This window comes from Macaca thibetana, chromosome 19 (genome assembly GCF_024542745.1).
Source record: "Macaca thibetana thibetana isolate TM-01 chromosome 19, ASM2454274v1, whole genome shotgun sequence".
Taxonomy (NCBI): Eukaryota; Metazoa; Chordata; class Mammalia; order Primates; family Cercopithecidae; genus Macaca; species Macaca thibetana.
This window is the reverse complement of record NC_065596.1, coordinates 9,534,763-9,554,797: the sequence shown is the minus strand read 5'-3', so window position 1 is coordinate 9,554,797 and position 20,035 is coordinate 9,534,763. Positions and strand designations below refer to the sequence as shown.

Here is a 20,035-nt window from a genome sequence, read left to right as displayed (position 1 = left end):
CAAGCCGAAGAAAGACTGAGAACAGGGCGTGACCTAGTGGGGCACGGCTGAGAATGGGGAGGGCTAGGTCACATGGGCGGGGCTGAGAACAGGGGAGGAGTAGGTGAGGCGGGGCTCAGAGCAGGACGTGGCCAGGTGAGGAAGAACTGAGAATAGGGCGTGGCCAGGCAGGGCGGGGCTCAGAGCAGGGCAAAATGAGCCGAAGGAGCGTTCCCCTTGAGAACATTGAGCAGGCCAGGTGGGGGCTCCGCAAGAGGCAGAAGACAAGGGTATAACATTTCAGAGGCTGATAACTGCACAAAGGAAAGGAACAACTCCTCACCATACAGGGAGAAAACAGCAATGAGGGTCCCCCAAGCTGAAGATCTCTTGACCCACTTAAAGCCAATAGCTAAGACCAATGACTACACACACTAGTTTATGGCACTAGTTCATTCTACCTATCCATTTCCAGAAAGGACAGGACCAAAGGTCTGCTGACTTCAGGGAGGGCCCCTATTCCAGACTCCCCTGTTTGCACCATCATTGACCTCAGCTATGTTAACTTTCTCTATCCATCTCCCCACCATGCCTTATGGGAGAAAAGTGACCTAATTGGTTGGCGAGTTTAGTCAAAGAAGTGGGCGTCTCATTTGGGGTAAGCCTGTCCACAGGACGTGTGTTCTGTGGTCAGCTTTATATCATACGGTTGGAATCCTGGACTCATAGAGGGTCTTTGGGTGTCCAGCTCAGCGGTGACTACGTGAGTTTAATTCTAGGATACAGTGACATTAGTCTTACATAGGCATAGACCAAGAGGCACCAAGATACCCTGACCAGCGTTATGGGCAATTTTAAAAATTCTATTTTTGACCAGGTGCAGTGGTTCGTGCCTGTAATCACAGCACTTTGGGAGGGCGAGGCGGGCAGATCACTTGAGCTCAGGAGTTCAAGACGAGCCTGGCCAACATGGCAAGACCCCGTCTCTACAAAAAAAAACAAACAAAAAAAACACTTAGCCGGGAGGGCTAAAAAAAATTAGCCAGGAGGACTGGAATCACGCACCTGTAATTCCAGCTACTTGGGAGGCTGAGGTGGCAGGATCACTTGAGCCTGGGAGGTGGAGGTTGCAGTGAGTGGAGATCACACCACGGCACTCTAGCCTGGATGATAGAGTGAGGCCTCATATCAAAAGAAAATTAAAAAAAAAAAAAAATATTTTTAGCTGGGCGTGGTGGCTTACACCTGTAATCCCAGCACTTTGAGAGGCCAAGGTGGGCGGATCACATGAGGCCAGGTGTTCAAGACCAGCCTGGCCAACATGGCAAAACCCCATCTCTACTAAAAATACAAAAATTAGCCAGGTGTGGTGGCGCACACCTGTAATCCTAGCTACTTGGGAGGCTGAGGCAGGAGAATCGCTTGAACCTAGGAGGCAGAGGTTGCAGTGAGCCAAGATCACATCACTGCACTCCAGCCTGGGCAACACAGTAAGACTTTGTCTCAAAAAAAAAAAAAATTCTTCCATCTTTTTGGCTGTTGTGCTACTTTTCAAATTGTTTTTGAATTGGGATGATGCTCTTAATTAATCCCGTAAAACTACAAAAGAAGAAGAGGAGGAGGAAGAAGGAAAAGGAGGAAGAGAATAAAGGGGAAGAGAAGGAGGAGGAGGAGAGGAGGAGGAGGAGAGGAGGAGGAGGAGGAGGGAGGAAGAGGAGGAGGAGGAGGAGAAGGAGGAGGAGGAGGAGGAGGAGGAGGAGGAGGAGGAGGCGGCGGCGGCAGCAGCCAAGAGATCTCCCAGACACCATCTCACAAGCAGAGATGACACCCTCTGAGCTAGGAATTGACTGAGCTCATGGGGCATCCTGGAACCTTCCCTCTTAACCTCAAAATTGGTACCTGGTTCTCCTCCATAGAAAGTTAAAAAACAGGAAAGGGGAAAAGGAGATCAGGAGAGCCAGCCCGGGACAATGATTGGCCCCCAGGTGTTGCACCAGCTGGAGGCCCTCCAGAGCCCTGGACATTATTGGATGTCTCAGAAGAGGTGTTTAAGGAAGGGAGAGGGCAGATGCCCTAGGAGAGGACATGAAGGACAAGTGCAACCAGAAATGGTGCTGGGGTGGGGAGCAAGGCCATACCTGGAAGACGTGCCCATGGCAGTGATGAGGGCTTGTAGCATGCCCCCAATGAAGGGGAAGGGGTTCCGGTGAGTGATGAGGAAGTAGATGAGGGGAAGGACGCCACCAGCATGGAGGAGCAGGCCCACGATGACGGTCAGGGTGTACATGCCCAGCTGACCCCCCAGGACAGCCATGTCTTCCATCTCCAGAATCTTCCCAGCAATCAGGAACAGGATGCCCACAGGTGCATACCTGTGTGAGGGAGCCACATACCTGTCAGGGCTCCCTCCTAACCTCCCTTGCAGGTCTGAGGCTGGCATCCCCAAGGCTTTGCTCATATAGGGCCCTGGAGCCACGCAGTACCCACGATACAGCACCCTACTCCATCCCAGTCTTCCCCGTACACTAACGAATGCCACCGGGCCCCACAAATGAAGCCCACCTCCTCCTCCTGCTCTTCCTTATCTCCCCATCATGGTAGAAAAGGTCCTACAACTCCAGGATATACAACCTTTCAGGTGCCTACTCCCCATTCAAGCCCTCTCAACCATGCCCCAAATAATCACTACCTTCAGGATCCTTCCCTAGACGTTGCCAAGGCATTCCCTGTCTCTGGTCTTCTAAGCTTCCCTTATCTTCTGCCCCCAACTCTTTGTTCCACATTTGAAACTTATATGCCCCTTTTCTCTTCCCTATCAGTGCCTGTTCTCACTCATGCACCAGCCTAATAATTTCCCTCTCAAAACACCTGTCCTATCAAAATCACCAATGTATTCATTCATTCCACAGATATTAACTGAGTACATACTATGTTCCAGGCACATGGCTCCTGTCCTCATAGCACTTACATTCTGTTATGGACTAAATGTTTATGTCCCCTTCCCTCTCCAACCAAATTCATATGTTGAGATCCTAACCCCCAGTGGGACAGTATTGGGAGGTGATTAGGTCATGAGGATGGAGCCATCATGAATGGAATTAGTGCCCATATAAAAGACACACCAGAGAGCTCCCTCCATCCTTCTGCCATTCAAGGACACAGCAAGAAGACGCCTTCCATGAACCAGAAGACAGCCCTCACCAGACACGGAATCTGTGGGTGCTTTGATCTTAGACTTCCCACCCTCCAGAACTGTGAGAAATACATTTTTGTTCTTTAAGCCACAATGTCTATGTATTTTTGTTACAGCAGCTGACATGTACTAAGACACATTCTAATGGGGAAAGCAAGAGGTACACATAGAAACGCACCAATTACAAACTTCAAGTGGTGATAACAGCAAAGGAGGGTCACTGTATGGGACTGCTTCTGAGCAGATGATCAGAGAGGGCTTCTCTGAAGAGGTGACATTTAAGCTTTTACATGATAAGAAGGTACCCTGGGTGTCTGGGAGAAATCATTGCAGGCACAATGCAAAGACTCTGAGATGGGCATGCACTAGGAGTGCTGGAGGACCAGAGAGAAGACCAGTGTGGCTGGAGTAGTGAGTAAAAAGGAGAATAAAGAAGATGAAAGAAGCAAGTTCATCAGGGGCTCACCTGTTTTCCCCACAATCCAGCCCACTGGTCAATCATGTGAGTTTCTGCCATTGGCACCATCATCTCATTTCTAGGCTTCAGTGGCTACTCCTCTCTCTTTAAAAATCGAAGTCTACAGCCGGGCGAGGTGGCTCATGCCTATAATCCCAGCACTTTGGGAGGCTGAGGAGGGTGGATCACTTGAGGTCAGGAGTTCAAGACCAGCCTGGCCAACATGGTGAAACCCTGTCTCTACTAAAAATACAAAACTTAGTCAGGTATGGTAGTGTGTGCCTGCAGTCCAGCTACTCAGGAGGCTGAGGCAGAAGAATCACTTGAACCCAGGAGGTGGAGGTTGCAGTGAGCCAAGATCACACCACTGCACTCCAGCTTGGGCAACAGAGTGAGACCCCATCTCAAAAAAAAAAAAAAAAAAAAAAAAGGAAATCTACTTTGACTCACGTTCATCATAGATGTTTTGGAGGAGGCGGGGACCTCTTGGGAAGGTGGTACAATAGCTTGAGTCAAAAATGAGGATGTGAGGGACTTCTCCAGTCACATCTGTGTTTTCCAAACGGCTCAGAGTTAGCCCGGGGAAGTAGTTGCTGAGTCTTCTCCAAGTCAACATGACTAGATCCACCCCTGTGCTTACTCTGAGTAATCCCTCTCTCAACTTCCTCACCTCCATCCTTCCACCTCATCCCCTGCAAAATTCCTCAGCCCAAGATTAATTGTGCATGATTTCTTACCCCCTACACTCAGCCACCTGGCAAATCTGGACATTTCACCCAGTCATGCCAACGACAGTGCTATACATTCATTGTTCCCAATTTAACTGAGCCTTCATTGTTCCTTGTTAATTATCTGCTTATCCTGAATAAGCTCCCCACTCCCATTCCTTTCAAATGCTTTCCTAGGCCCTCAACTTGGCCTCAAGTTCCTTATATGTAGTCTTCAAAGTTTCCCTTCTTGTTAAAGAACAAATCTTAAGTGTTAAAAATTGTTTCTTTTAAAGACTAACTTCCTTCAAGCCTCCTTACTTTATGCTAGTAACTTTTTGTTAAGCCCTATCCTATGTAGCTATTGACATGTTCACAGGCACATAGTACATTCTACGTCCTTGTAGTTTGACAAAGATATCGGTGCTGGATGTGCTCACAGGCACGTCCCAGCTCGCAGCCTATACCCCTTCCTTATTTGGGAATGTTATTACTTTTTCTAAGTCCTTTTGTAAGCAACTTCCTCTTTTCCTCTGTTTTCCATTGCTTTTACCTACTTAGAAAAGTTTTAAGTTATTAGCCAGTGGGTTTTAGTTTAGATTGTAAGGTCTGGCTCCAGCCAATGGAGACAGGACACAGTAGCAGGGACAAACTGTGTAAGGGATAAAAATTGCTTCCCTCCTTTGTTCAGGTGTGCTCTTGCCGTTGTTCCATCTGCAATGAGCACCCTTTCTGCAGAAGGTAAAAATTGCCTTGCTGAGATAATTGAATTTATGTTCAAGTGCTATTTCTTTGCGGCACTGGGGAACAAGCATTCTGTTTCTAAATAAACATTTTACATACAACACTATACAACTTTCCAATTGTTTGGGATGACGTACAAAGTCTTCTCCCATTTGGGATCTGACAGCTTTGTTAATATCGTCCACCACCACTCCCAACTTACCCCATGCTCTCACCTTCCTGAATGCCCCACCACTCTCCAAATAACTTAGGTACCTTCATGCTTTGCATGTTCTCTTCTCTCTGCCTGAAATACGTCTCCCCTCTCACTGTCCAGTTGAAGTCCTACTCACCTGTCAAGATGCAGTTAACAGGTGACCTTCTTCATGACTCCCTCTTCAGAAAGCATTCACTGTGTACCCCTCTACTCACTGCTCACTTCTCCATGTTCCCAACACTTTTTAAATGTTCCTTTACTGGCCGGGCGCGGTGGCTCAAGCCTGTAATCCCAGCACTTTGGGAGGCCGAGACGGGTGGATCACGAGGTCAGGAGATCGAGACCATCCTGGCTAACACAGTGAAACCCCGTCTCTACTAAAAAATACAAAAAAACTAGCCGGGCGAGGTGGCGGGCGCCTGTAGTCCCAGCTACTCGGGAGGCTGAGGCAGGAGAATGGCCTGAACCCGGGAGGCGGAGCTTGCAGTGAGCTGAGATCTGGCCACTGCACTCCAGCAAGGGGGACAGAGTGAGACTCCGTCTCAAAAAAAAAAAAAAAAAAAAAAAAATGTTCCTTTACTACAGAACCTACCACCTTGTGTTATATTGATCTACAATGTGTCTGTCTCCCCTAAGATTTTGTGAGCTCCTTGAGGACAAGTATGAGTGCACTGTGTCTCTGTATTCCAGAGGTCAAGACAAAGTCTGCCTGGGAAAATGCCTGCTGAGTGAACAAAGAAATTTCTGAAGGAATGAAGGAATTTAGAGAAGGAAAGACGAGGGAAGGGAAGGGAAGGGAAGGATAGGATAGGATTAGCAAGTGGATGAAAAAGCAAGGAAACAAGTAGATGAAACAAGTTAGTAGCTGAGTGAACAAATACATGAACAAATGAGTGAATGAAGAGAATACCTGAGTAAATGAATGAAATAATAACAAATGCATAGATGAATGAGTGGGTCAAGGAATGAATTAGAATGAATAAATGACTTAACTGAGTAAATAAACAGATGAGTCCATCAGTGATTTAACTAATGCATGGATGAGTTTGTAAATAAATTTACAAGTGAATGAATGCATAAATGAGGGAATTAACTGACGCATGGAAGAGTGAATAGATGAATAAGAAAATGAATGAACCGATAGAAAAATGAGAATGATAAGTGAATTTATTGGTGAGTGAAGAGATAAATGAGGAAGTAAGTGGGTGAATAAATCATTGCAGAAAGGTATGAATGAATGAATAGTAACTAACCAATGCATAGGAGATGAATAAATCCCCATCGCTTGTGACAACACAGATGAACCTGGAGGACATTATGCTAATTGAAATAACCAAGATACAGAAAGACAAATACCACATGATCTCACTTATCTGTGGAATCTAAACAATCAAACTCACAGAAGCAGGGAGTAAAATGGTGGTTACCAGGGACTCACAGGGAAGGGAGGTTGGGGAGATGTTGACCAAGGATACAAAATTTCGGTTAAATAGGAGAAATAAGTTCAAGAGATCTATTGGACTACATGGTAGGTATAGTTAAAAACAATGTATCATGTACTTGCAAATCACAAAGAGAGTAGATTTTAAGTGATCTCTCTCTTTTTTTTTTTTTTTTTTTTTTGAGACTGGGTCTCATTCTGTCACCCTGGCAATCACACCTCACTGAAGCCTCTACATCCCAGGCTCAATCTGTCCTCTTGCCTCAGCCTCCCAAGTAGCTGGGACTACAGGTGCATGCCACCACACCCAGCTAACTTTTTTGTATTTTTTGTAGAGACGGGTCTTGCCATGTTGCCCAGGCTGGTCTCAAATTCCTGGGCTTAAGTGATTCTCTCACCTTGGCCTCCCAAAGTGCTGAGATTATAGGCATGAGCCACCACACCCTGCCTAGATCTTAAGTGTTGTCACCACAAAAAAATAAGCATGTGAGGTAACGTCTATGTTAGTTAGCTCAACTGAACCATTCCACAATGTAGAGATATTTCAAAACATTATGTTGCACATGAAAATATATACAGTTTTTATTTGTCAATTAAAAATACATTAATTTTTAAAAATAAATGAATGACCAAATAAATCCAGAAACCAATGCATGAAATAATAAATGTAGATAAATAAATGTCAGTGAATGGTTTGGTCAAGGCATTGAAGGATGAGTGAATGAACAGATAAGCAAGGGAGTGAACAAGTGAACAAATCATTGCAGAAAAGTGTGAATGAATGAATGAGTTAGTGAGTTGGCCAGTGATTTAACCAATGTGTAGAAGAATCAACAAATGAATGAGGAAATGAGTAAATCAATGCATGGAAGAATGAGTGTAGATGAATAAATCACTGAATGAGTGATTTCATCAATGCATAGAAGAATGAGTGAATGAACAGATGAACACAGGAGTGAATGTGTGAATGAATCATTGCAGAAGGACACGAATGAATGAAAGAGTGAGATATTCCATGAAACTAACCAATGCATAGAAGAATTAATGAATGAACAGATGAACAAGGAAGTGAACCAGTGACGAAATCATTGCAGAAAGACATGAGTGAATGAGTTGGTGAGTGGGTAAATAAATTACCCAATACATAAATGAATGACCAAAAGTCCCCAGCAAGCCTTCAGCAGCTTCCCCATAGCCTGACTTCCCAGCTCTGGCTCCATCTTCCCATGGGCACGGACCAGGACTCACCAGATAATGATGCCCACCAGCCTCATAATAGCCTCATTGAGGCTGTCGAAGAAGTCCCTGAGGACTCGGCCCTTGTGTTTCATGCCACCAATGACCAGCCCAAAGGCCACAGAGAAGACCACGAGGCCCAGGGCGTTGATGCCATTGGCAGAGCCAGGCACGGGTACAGTCTCCTCAAAGCTCAGCACCTCCTGCAGGGTGCCCAAGGCCCGAGTGACATTTTCCAGGAGGCTGGTTCCGTTATCCACTGAGAATGGAGGAGGCATGGAGGCACCCAGCTCAGACCCGTTCTCTGTCCTCACCATGGTCCTGGTTACCACCCTCGTGCTGTACTGCGTCTTGAACTGAAATAGAGAGAGATTGCGCCCAGACTCAATTCAGCGGATGCATCAGAATCGCCTGGAGAAATTCCTTGAGACCACTGATTCCCAGTTCCCACACCCTGGAAAATCTTATCCAGCAGAATTGAATGAGTGAATGAATGATTTGAACAGTGCGTGGAAGAATGAGTGAATGAATCAGTAAACCCATTATGAAAAATAGTATGGAGGTTCCTCAAAAAATTAAAAATAGAACTACCGGCCAGGCGTGGCTCACGCCTGTAATCCCAGCACCTTGGAAGGCCGAGGCAGGCAGATCATGAGGTCAGGAGTTCGAGACCATCCTGGCCAACATGGTGAAACCCTGTCTTTACTAAAAATACAAAAATTAGCCGGGCGTGGTGGTGCGCGCCTGTAGTCCCAGACACTTGGGAGGCTGAGGCAGGAGAATCGCTTGAACCTGGGAGGCGGAGGTTGCAGCGAGCTGAGATGGTGCCATTGCACTCCAGCCTGGCGACAGAGTGAGACTCCGTCTCAAAAAAAAAAAAAAAAAAAAAAAAAAAAAAAAAATTGAACTACCATAGGACCAGCAATCCCACAACTGTATATATCCAAAGGAAATGAAATCAGTATCTCAAAGAGATATCTGCTCTCCCATGTTTATTGTAGCACTATTCACAATAGCCAAGACATGAAATCTACGTAAGTATCCATCAATGAATGAATGGATACAGAACATGTGGTATACATATACAACAAAATACTATTTGGCCTTGAAAAAGGAGGGGATCCTGTCATTCGTGACAACAGGGTTGAACCTGAAAAACACTGTGCTACGTGAAATAAGCCAGGCACAGAAAAACAAATATTGCATGCTCTCACTTATATGTGGAATTTAAAAGAGTTGGACTCATAGAAGCAGAAAATAGAATAGTGCTTACCAGGGACTGGGAAACAGGGAAAACTGGGGAGATGTCGGTAAAAGGACACAAAATTTCAGCTAGACAAGAGGAATAAGTTCAAGAGCTCTATTATCCGACATGGTGACTCTAGCTAATAACAATGTATTGTGTATTTGAAAATCACCAAAAGGGTAGATTTTTAGTGTTTTTATCGCAACAAATGATAAGTACATAAGGTAATTGATATGTTAATAAGCTTGATTGAGCCACTCCACAATGCAGGCATATTTCAAAACATCGTCATACCTCATTAATACATATAATTTTTGTGTGAATTTAAACGTAAATAAATTAAAAATCTATTTTTTTGAAGAATAAGTGACTGAATAAATGAATGAGGAAGTGAACAGCCAATGTGTTGAAGTAGTATAGATTCCGAATTGTTCACAAGCTCCCTGGGCAATGCTTAACCAGAGTTCAGGGCCTCTCCCTTCAACCATCTATGGTCAAAATTTCTGGAATCTCTACACCAGCCTCGATGCCTCCTCTAGCCCTGTGCTCAGGAAGTCCTTGGCCTAAGTCCTCTTTTTTTTTTTTTTTTTTTTCCCCTTTTTTGAGATGCGGTCTTGCTCTGTCACCCAGGTTGGAGTGCAGGGGTGTGATCACTGGAGCCTTGGTCTCCTGGGTTCAAGCAATCCTCCCACCTCAGCCTCCCAAATAGCTGAGACAGGCGTGCCCAGCTAATTTTTTTTTAATCTATTTTTTTTTTTTTTTTAGACAGAGGGAGGGTCTCACTCTGTTGCCCAGGCTGGTGTTGAACTTTTGGCCTCAAGTAATCCTCCCACCTTGGCCTCCCTAAGTGCTGGGATTACAAGCCTGAGCTACCGTTCTCGGACCTAAGTCCTTCTCCCTAACCCTCCCAGATCACCATGGAAAATACATCCTTTCTCCTAGACTCCTCTAGAACCCCTGCCCATTGCTCCGTCCGGCCCTTCCTCCCACCTCTTACCCTTGGACCATCCCTTCAGCCTCAAGCTCCCGCCACCCTCCGAATCTCCCTGATCAAACTGTGTACTTCCCCCTGACCTGTTTGAAGCAGGCCTCCACAAGGTTTGGTGGAAACATATTTCTGCAGAGAAACATCAGAAGAAGGAAAGTGGTTAGACCGTGGAAGGGCATCTAGAGTGATAACAGTAATACTAACACCAAGAACAACAGTAATGCAACCAACACATGAATGCTTCCTCTAGGCTGGGCACTGAGCAAGCATCTTGCTATCATCTGATTTAAACACTACAATAACCCCAGACGTAAGTGCTATTTAATGCCCCATTTCACATAGAAAGAAACCAAAGCTCAGAGAATTGATGTAAGCTACCCAGAGCCACAGAGCTGCTAAGAGGTGCAGATGGCCCTCAAATCCAGGTCTGTCTGAGCACGTGGCCAGAGCCCTGCATCACCTCAAGGACTTTCATTCAAACACACGTGTCTCAGTGATGCCTCAAAAATCCACAGAAAACTCCTAAACCCTTTTAACTTTAGGTTTCCCCTGTGCCCATGATTAAGGGAGAACCAAGGCTAGCCTTGAATCTGGGTGGCAAAAATCTTGCTGCTCTAATTAAAACCACAATGAGATACCACCTTACTCCAGCTAAAACAGTCATTATTAAAGAGTCAAAAAACTATAGATGTTAGCATTGATGTGGGGAAAAGGGGACACTTACACATTGCTGGTGGGAATGTAAATTAGTACAACTTCTATGGAAAACGGTATGGAGATTTCTTTTTCTTTTTTTGAGATGGAGTCTTGCTCTGTCGCCCAGGCTAGAGTGCAGTGGTGCGATCTCAGCTCACTGCAAACTCCGCCTCCCAGGTTCAAGCAATTCTCCTGCCTCAGCCTCCCAAGTAGCTGGGATTACAGGTGCCTGCCACCACGCTTGGCTAATTTTTTGTATTTTTAGTAGAGACAGGGTTTCACCATGTTAGCCAGGATGGTCTCAATCTCCTAACCTCGTATCTGCCCGCCTCAACCTCCCAAAGTGCTGGGATTACAGGCGTGAGCCACCGCACCTGGCCAAGAGATTTCTTAAAGAGCTAAAAGTAGATCTACTATTCCACCCAGCAATCCCACTTCTGGGTATCTGTTCAAACGAAAAGAAGTCACTATATCAAAAAGATACCTGCACATATATGTTTATCACAGTACAATTCACAGTTGCAAAGAAATGGAACCAACCTAAGTGCCCATCAACTGATGAGTGCATAAAGAACACATGATATATGTACACCATGGAATACTACTCAGCCATGAAAAAGAATGAAATAGGCTGGGTGCAGTGGCTTACACCTGTAATCCCAGCACTTTGGAAGGCCGAGATGGGTGGATCGCTTGAGGCCAGGAGTTGGAGACCAGCCTCGCCAACAATGATAAAGCCCCGTCTCCACTAAAAATACAAAAATTAGCTGGGCATGGTGGCGGGCACCTCTAATCCGAGCTACTCAGGAGGCTGAGACAGGAGAATCGCTTGAACCCGAAGGGCAGAGGTTGCAGTGAGCCAAGATCGTGCCACTGCACTCCAGCCTGGGCGACAGAGTGAGAAGTCAGACTCTGTCTAAAAAAAAATAAAAAATAAAATATAATGTCTGTGGCATGGATGGAGCTGGAGGCCATTATTCTAAGTGAAGTAACTCAGGAATGGAAAACCAAATACAGTATTTCTCACTTATAAGTGGGAACTGAGCTATGAGTATGCAAAAACATACAGAGTGATATAATGGACACTAGAAATTCAGAAGCGGGAGGCGGGGAGAGTAGTTAGAAATTAAAAACTACACATTAGGTACAATGTACACTACTAGCGGTACAAATGCACTAAAATCTCAGAATTCACCACTATATAATTCATCCATGTAACAAAGAAACACTTGCTCCCCAAAAGCTACTGAAATTAAAAATTAAAAATTTTTTCATAGGCCGGGCACAGTGGCTCACGCCTGTAATCTCAGCACTTTAAGAGGCTCAGGCGGGTGGATCACTTGAGGTCAGCAGTTCAAGATCAGCCTGGCCAACATGGTAAAACCCTGTCTCCACTAAAAATACAAAAATTAGTCCAGTGTGGTGGCATGCGCCCGTAATTCCAGCTACTCTGGAGGCTGAGGCACAAGTATAGCTCGAACCCTGGAGGCAGAGGTTGCAGTGAGTCAAGCTCATGCCACTGCACTCCAGCCTGGGTGATGGAGTGCAAAAATAAAAATAAAAACAATTATGTAATCCCAGCACTTTGGGAGGCCGAGACGGGCAGATCACGAGGTCAGGAGATCGAGACCATCCTGGCTAACATGGTGAAACGCCATCTCTACTAAAACATACAAAAAACTAGCCGGGCGAGGTGGTGGGCGCCTGTAGTCCCAGCTACGTGGGAGGCTGAGGCAGGAGAATGGCGTGAACCTGGGAGGCGGAGCTTGCAGTGAGCTGAGATCCAGCCACTGCACTCTAGCCTGGGTGACAAAGTGAGACTCCGTCTCAAAAAAATAAATAAATAAAAAATAAAAATAAAAACAATTAAAAGAATAAAGGCAACTATTAATAGCCAAAATATATTTTTAAATAATAAAAATCAAAAATTTAGTTAATTTTTTAAAAAATTGTGCTGCTTCTATTTCCCATAGCAAAGACTTGGAACTGACCCAAATGCCCATCAGGGATAGACTGGATAAAGAAAATATGGCACACGTATGCCATGGACTACTATGCAGCCATAAAAAAAGAATGAGTTCATGTCCTTTGCAGGGATGTGGGTGAAGCTGGAAGCCATCATTCTCAGCAAACTAACATAGGAACAGAAAACCAAACACTGCATGTTCTCACTCATAAGTGGGAGTTGAACAATGAGAATACATGGACGCAGGGAGGGGAACATCACACACCGGGGCCTTTCAGGGGGTGGGAGGGGCAAAAGGAGGGAGAGCGTTAGGACAAATACCTAATGTATGTGGGGCTTAAAACCTAGATGAAGGGTTGATAGATGCAGCAAACCACCATGGCACATGCAGACTTATGTAAGAAATCTCCACGTTCTGCACATGTATCCCAGAACTTAAAGTAAAAAATAAAATAAAATATAAATTAAAAAATCATGCTGCTTTAAGAGAATCATTCACCCTCCAATGATGCTTAGGGAAACACCAGCTGTTCTGACCTCACCTTGAGGGTCATATCCTAAGATCATATTCTAGCAGCAGCTGCCGTTGGAGAATATATGCAAGGCTCCAGGGCAGAAATTGGGTACCAAAAATGGGTACTATGGGAGCTGCTATGTCCAGCCTGCAGCAGCCTGTCCTCTTTGTCTCTCCTTGAGTATGAGTTGTTGCAAGTAGAGTCAGAAATCGTATCAAACTGAGTACAGTCACCCGTAAACTAAAAGTAACACCTAAGCCACCACCACCGCCAACAGCTGAACAGACTCTCTCGTGGCCAAGTGGACCCCAGAGCAACTTTAAAACTGAGTTCCTGGCCATGATGGGACAGGAGGTCAGACACGCCTCCTTACACCCTCTCCCTTTTATAATCTAGACACAATAACTAACCCACATCAATGTTAAATTAGGGTGTTAAATTAATTAAAACAGAAATCATAAGACTGATAGAACACGCTCCTTGTGGCATTAAGACACCAAACTCTAAGCAGGATCTAAGGCCATGCCAGGCAGGGGTGAAGTCATGCACCCTACACTCAAATAATAAATTGTGTTCTAGCTGCCAAAAAGTTCTTCTTTTTCTCTAGGAGTGAAACAAACACTAGCCTTAAGATAAGCAATATTAAAATAATTACTCTAGGAGTGAAACAAACACTAGCCTTAAGATAAGCAATATTAAAATAATTACAACTCTGAAGCTCACAGACAAGGACTAATGGGGCCCTTGTTCCAGCAGCCGTAACTACAGCTTTGATTGGGCAAGAGACCGATTTCAGTAACTTTCTCCTGATAACACCACTGACCGTGGGCTGGTTCTGGCTCATTGACAGAGGCTGTGCATTTGGGTACCTTCGTGTCCTGAAAAGACCTTTTGATGTATAAAGCCTAAATGTGATACATTTAAATGTTAACTAAATGTTAAGTCTCCACCCCAAAGTGGACATGGGGTCATATGTCACATGCAACTTTGTTCAATATGCATGCATCAGGGTCACCTACATGAATATTCATAGCTCCTCCTACAACCTGTTGAATATGGATGTTTAGCCAACCTATTCAGCATAAAGCTCCTACTCCAACCCCTCCTCCTTAGAAGTGCCTGCCTCTGATCCTGACCAGATGCATACTTCCCAGCCTGTGGGATGACCGCTTTGCAGGCTATAACCTTTTACAACAAATAAAGTCTCCTTTTCCAAATATGTATATTGTGATTTTTTAGGTCGGCATACCTGATCAGATCCATGAAGGCATCAGCTGTGGGGATGGTCTCGATCCGGCCCTCCCGGTGCAGCCCCTCCTTGGAGCCCTTCCCGGGATGGATGATGGTGACCATGAGGATGCCAATGAAGACCGCGATGATGGTGGTCACCATGTAGTACACAGCTGCCCGCATCCCCATCCGCCCCGTGGCCTTGTTGTCCAGGGATGCCATACCTGCAGGACAGATGATGTGGTCCCCACAGCTCCATGCATACCCAACGCCAGCCCTCCTAGCCATCCGTTCCACCCTCCCCATATTACCAACTCAACAGCCATCCCACCAAGCATCCCTTTTCCTACAGCCCACCCCAGAACCCACCCATTACCCATTCACCAGCACCACCATCTTTCTACTTCCATTCTATTTTCCAAATACACACCCTCACACTCCACCCCAACCCTTACCCCAAGCAGCATTCCACTACCTTACTGCCTTCCCTCTACTCCAAGCCAATCTTTTCCACTCTTTCACCCCATCTCCTATTAACTCTTGTTTCCTCTTGTTTTGCACCATAACCTAACTTTCTTTCTTTCTATTCTCTCTCTCTCTTTTTTTTTTTTTCTGAGACGGACTCTCCTTCGCCCAGGCTGGAGTGCAATGGTGCCATCTCGGCTCACTGCAACCTCCATCTCCCAGGTTCAAGCAATTCTCCTGCCTCAGCCTTCCGAGTAGCTGGGATTACAGGCGCCTGCCACCACGCCCAGCTAATTTTTGCATTTTTAGTAGAGACGGGGTTTCACCATGTTGGTCAGGCTGGTCTCGAACTCCTGACCTCAGGCGATCCACCCGCCTCAGCCTTCCAAAGTGCTGGGATTACAGGCGTGAGCCATTGCGCCTGGCCCATAACCTAACTTTCATTCCACTTGTCATCCCACTATTCATCCCAAAATCACACCTTCCTCCAACCCACCTCACTGCACACCCTTGTAGTACATGTTCTTGGTGCTCCACTCCTACACCCTTTCCCAAGCCAATATGCTGATCCTTCAGCCCCAAGAGCACTGTCTACAAATAGCTCAGGCTGCCCCCTTCTCCTTCTCCTGAGAATTGCCCTCAACAAAACAGGAACTGCCTTGCCCACAAAAACCCCAGGGGAGACCTATAGCCAATGAATGACCATGCAAGGATTCACAATGGCCAACTCCTTTGATTCAGGTGGCAGCAGAGCTGGGGAGGGGTTCAACTCTGTGGTTCTGCTCACGCTCCAGAGCTCCCGATGAAATCAGGTTGACAGGCCAGCCTTCTTCTGAAACCCACATCTTTGCTTCACTGTTTTCCCAATCCCGTCCCACTTCCCTCACTCCCTTATGAGTTTCTCTTGAGAGCTACCCCGCAATAAATCACCAGTGCAGACATCCCCATCTCAGTCAGGCTCTGCTTCCAGGAAACCCAACCTAAGAAACCATTTCTTCATGCTTTTTTCTTCTTCCCCATCCCCAAATCCAGGGATTGGCAAACTGCTACTCATGCCAAATCCGGCCCTCTGCCTGCTTTTGTAAATAAAGTTTTATTGGAACACCATCATGCCCATTTGTTCTCATATTGTCTATGGCTGCTTTTGTGCTACAGTGGCAGAATCGAGTACAACTGACCCTTGAACAGCATGGGTTTCAACTGTTCGAGTACACTTATGCATGGATTTTCTTCCGCCTCTGCCACCCCTGAGACAGCAAGACAAGCCCTCCTCTTCCTCTTCCTCAGCCTACTCAGCATGAAGACAATGAGGATGAAGATCTTTATGATGATCCACTTCCACTCAATTAATAGTAAATAAAATTTCTCTTCCTTATCATTTTTTTAATAGACAGAGTCTCACCCTGTTGCCCAGGCTAGAGTGCAGTGGTACCATCATAGCTCACTGCAGCCTCCTGGGTTCAAGTGATCCTCCTGCCTCAGCCTCTCGAGTAGCTAGGACTATGGGCATGTATCACCATGTCCTGCTGATTTTTTTATTTTTTGTAGAGCTGGAGTTTCACTGTGTTGCCCAGGCTGATATCAAACTCCTGGGCTCAAGCAATCCTCCTGCCTCAACCTCCCAAAGCACTAGGATTACAGACATAAGCCACCTCACCTGGCCTGATTTTCTTAATAACATTCTATTCTCTAGCTTACTATATTTTAAGAATATAGTATATAACGGCTGGGCGCGGTGGCTCACGCCTGTAATCTCAGCACTTTGGGAGGCCCAGGTGGGCGGATCACGAGGTCAGGAGATCGAGACCATCCTGGCTAACACGGTGAAACCCCGTCTCTACTAAAAACACAAAAAACTAGCCGGGCATGGTGGTGGGCACCTGTAGTCCCAGCTACTCAGGAGGCTGAGGCAGGAGAATGGCGTGAACCCAGGAGGCGGAGCTTGCAGTGAGCCGAGATCGCGCCACTGCACTCCAGCCTAGGTGACAGAGTGACACTCCGTCTTGAAAAAAAAAAAAAAGAAAGAAAGAAAAGAATATAGTATATAATACATACAGCATACAAAATATGAGTTAGCCAACTGTTTATGCTATCTGTAAGGCTTCCAGTCTACAGTAGGCGATTAGCAGTTAAGCTTTTCGGGAGTCAAAAGTTACACGTGAGCCCGACGCGGTCGCTCACGCCTGCAATCCCAGCACTATAGGAGGCCGAGGTGGGCAGATCATGAGGTCAGGAAATCAATACCATCCTGGCCAATATGGTGAAACCCCACCTCTACTAAAATAGAAAAAATTAGCCGGGCGCGTTGGTGCGCGCCTGTAGTCCCAGCTACTTGGGAGGCTGAGGTGGGGGAATTGCTTGAACCTGGGAGGCGGAGATTGCAGTGAGAGGGCCGAGATGGTGCCACTGCACTCTAGCCTGGTAACAGAGCGAGGTTCCGGAAAAAAAAAAAAAAGTTATATGTGGATTTTTGACTGTGTGGGGATTGGTGCCCCTAACACCCAAATTGTTCAAGGATCAACTCTAGTTGCAGAAGAGACCGTATGGCCCTTGAAGCTGAAAATGTTTACTATCCAGCCCTCTACAGCAAAAGTCTGTGGACCCCTGCATAAGCCAACCATACTCCCATCCCACCCTCTACCCACTAAGCTGTCACCTCCATCTCATGCACCTTCCACACCCTAATCTACACGCTACTCCCTGCACATCCACACCATATCCCGGCCACTCTCCCTGGCTGCCCCTCCAAGACTTTCTCTCACTTCTGGGTAATACTGAGCCCCTTGCAAGCTGGCATTTTTACCTCCAAGGAAAAGGACAGGAAGCCTACTGAGTTAAGTGGGGTGGGGTCATATGGGGTCTGGAACCTGGGACCGATCGGGACCTGGGCTTTGTTTGGCCAAGGACCCTGGACCAGACGCAGGCTCCGCGTTTGAGGTGCCACGTCAAGGAAGTGGTCCCATGCTTGGGATGGCCTTGGCTCTGGGTTCAAGCTGAGGCTCCGGATGGGTCTTGGAGGCCAACACTGGCCTGGGCTCTCTCACCTGTGACCAGGCTGGAGACAATGAGAGGTAACACCAGCATCTGCAGCATCCTCATGAGAAGCTCTCCGGGAAAAGAGAAGTACTTGATCTGGCGGTAGGTGAGCTGATATGGGCGCAGGGCAAAGGCCAGGCTGACCCCTAAGGTCAAAAGAAGGGGTCCATGGACTGAAGTCTGGGTTGCCCAGCCCTAGGCAGGGTCCATCCACCCTAAGAAGGCTAGGGCAAGGGTGGGAGTGAGGGAGAGAAATATCCTATGAGTGTGTGTATTCGTGTGTGCACTGATGCGTGCAGACATTGTAGAAATGTATGCATGTATGGGTTACCATACTGATACTGTGTAAATGTGTGTCCATGTCTGTGTAAATGTAAATGTGTAAGTGTATACATATCCAGGATATGTGACGGTAGACGTTCACTTGTAAACGGGCATAGGTGTCTGTATACAGGCACATATACACATGAACATGCACACGTGTTTTCCTGGACATCTATAGGTGTGATTTGTGTGTATGTTACTATTTTCAAACATGCGAATGTATGTGGTTTTTAAACTCATAAGTGTGTGCACGAGTACTCAGGAGAACGTATGTGAGATGTGAATGTGTTTATAAGTTCCAATACACATGCACAAGTGTGCATGTAAGTTTCTGTGTTTGCACCTATAAGTTCAATGCATGCGTATGTGTGCGTGCAAAGTGTGTTTGTACATTGTATATGTATATATGTGTGTGTGTGTATACACAAGGATATGCATGTGACATTGTGTGCACACAGTTGTGTTTGCACACATGCGTATTCATCTGTGTGGTGTGTCTTTATGTGGGGTTGAGGGTGGCTAGTGGGACTGGGAGGTGTGTGCAGGTGAGAATGAGGGAGTGGAGCAAAGAGATGTGTAGGGGCCAGGAATTTCCCTGAAGTCCCCGCCTTTCCCCGAAGTCCCCGCCCTCCAGGAGGCAGAGCTCACCGATGACCACGGCGCTGACCGTCAGCAGGATGAAGGCGTTTCGGCGCAGGAAGCGCAGCACGTGCTCGCGAGTCATGGTCTGCAGGCGCAGGCGGGTGCGCAGTGCTCGCTGCTGCAGGCTTTCCTGCAGCCGCTGCAGCCAGCCCACCCGGCCCAGCCGCTGGCCGCTCTCCCGCAGGAACAGGCTGTTGCCATGGCTGCTCATGGTCTATCTGCGGGAAACAGAGAAGCCTGGGGCTGGTGAGGGCCAGGACAGAAGGCAGGCGTGGGCAGATGGCGAAGGCTGGGAAGAGTGATGAGCGCTTCCTAAGGACTCTCAGAAGGCGGGGGTGGTTGAGTGTTTTGGCTCAGGCCTGTAATCCCAGCACTTTGGGAGGCGGAGGCAGGAGAATCACTCGCACCCAGGAGTTCAAGACTGGCCTGGGCAACATAGTGAGACCCTGTTTCTAAAAATTTAAAAACAGCTGGGGATGGTAGTCCTAGCTATTCGGGAGGCTGAGGCAGGAGGATCGCTTGAGCCCAAGAGTTCAAGGTTACAGTGAGCTATGATCTTCCCAGCCTGAGCAAGATGGTGAGACCTCCACCCCTCCAAAAACGCACAAAGGCCAGGCGCACTGGCCCACACCTGTAATCCCAACACTTTCTAAGGCCAAGGCAAGAGGATCGCTTGAGCCCAGAAGTTTGAGGCTGCAGTGAGCTGTGATTGCACCACTGCACTCCAGCCTGGGTGACAGAGCACAGCCCCGTCTCTAAGAGCAACAAATAAATAAAAATAAAAATTTTTTTTAAAAAAGGCAGAGGAAGGGGAAGGTCAGTCTGTTAAGATGTGCCCATCTGAGGACACCTGGGGCACTGCCTGGGGTTCTAAGATCAGGTCTTGGCAGGAAAAGGTCAAGTCTCCAGAATCATTCCTGGGAATGGCTGGGAAGAGGAGGAAACCACAAAATAATGGATCCTTTTGACATTCC

The 20,035-nt window shown here is 46.6% G+C and overlaps 1 protein-coding gene across 3 annotated transcripts in view; it reads right to left on the bottom strand.

The window, feature by feature from the left end:
- Positions 1-20,035, bottom strand: part of SLC1A6 (solute carrier family 1 member 6) — a 32,985-nt gene that overhangs the window by 6,323 nt on the left and 6,627 nt on the right. For all 3 annotated transcript variants that reach the window (XM_050769940.1, XM_050769939.1, XM_050769941.1), the window contains 6 exons: positions 19,068-19,279; positions 18,104-18,241; positions 14,614-14,818; positions 10,274-10,316; positions 7,966-8,309; positions 2,118-2,351 (listed from right to left, as the gene is read on the bottom strand). In XM_050769940.1, the coding sequence (XP_050625897.1) occupies positions 2,118-2,351; positions 7,966-8,309; positions 10,274-10,316; positions 14,614-14,818; positions 18,104-18,241; positions 19,068-19,272 (1,169 nt within the window). In that variant the 5' untranslated portion in view covers positions 19,273-19,279. The remainder of the gene's footprint in view (positions 1-2,117; positions 2,352-7,965; positions 8,310-10,273; positions 10,317-14,613; positions 14,819-18,103; positions 18,242-19,067; positions 19,280-20,035) is intronic.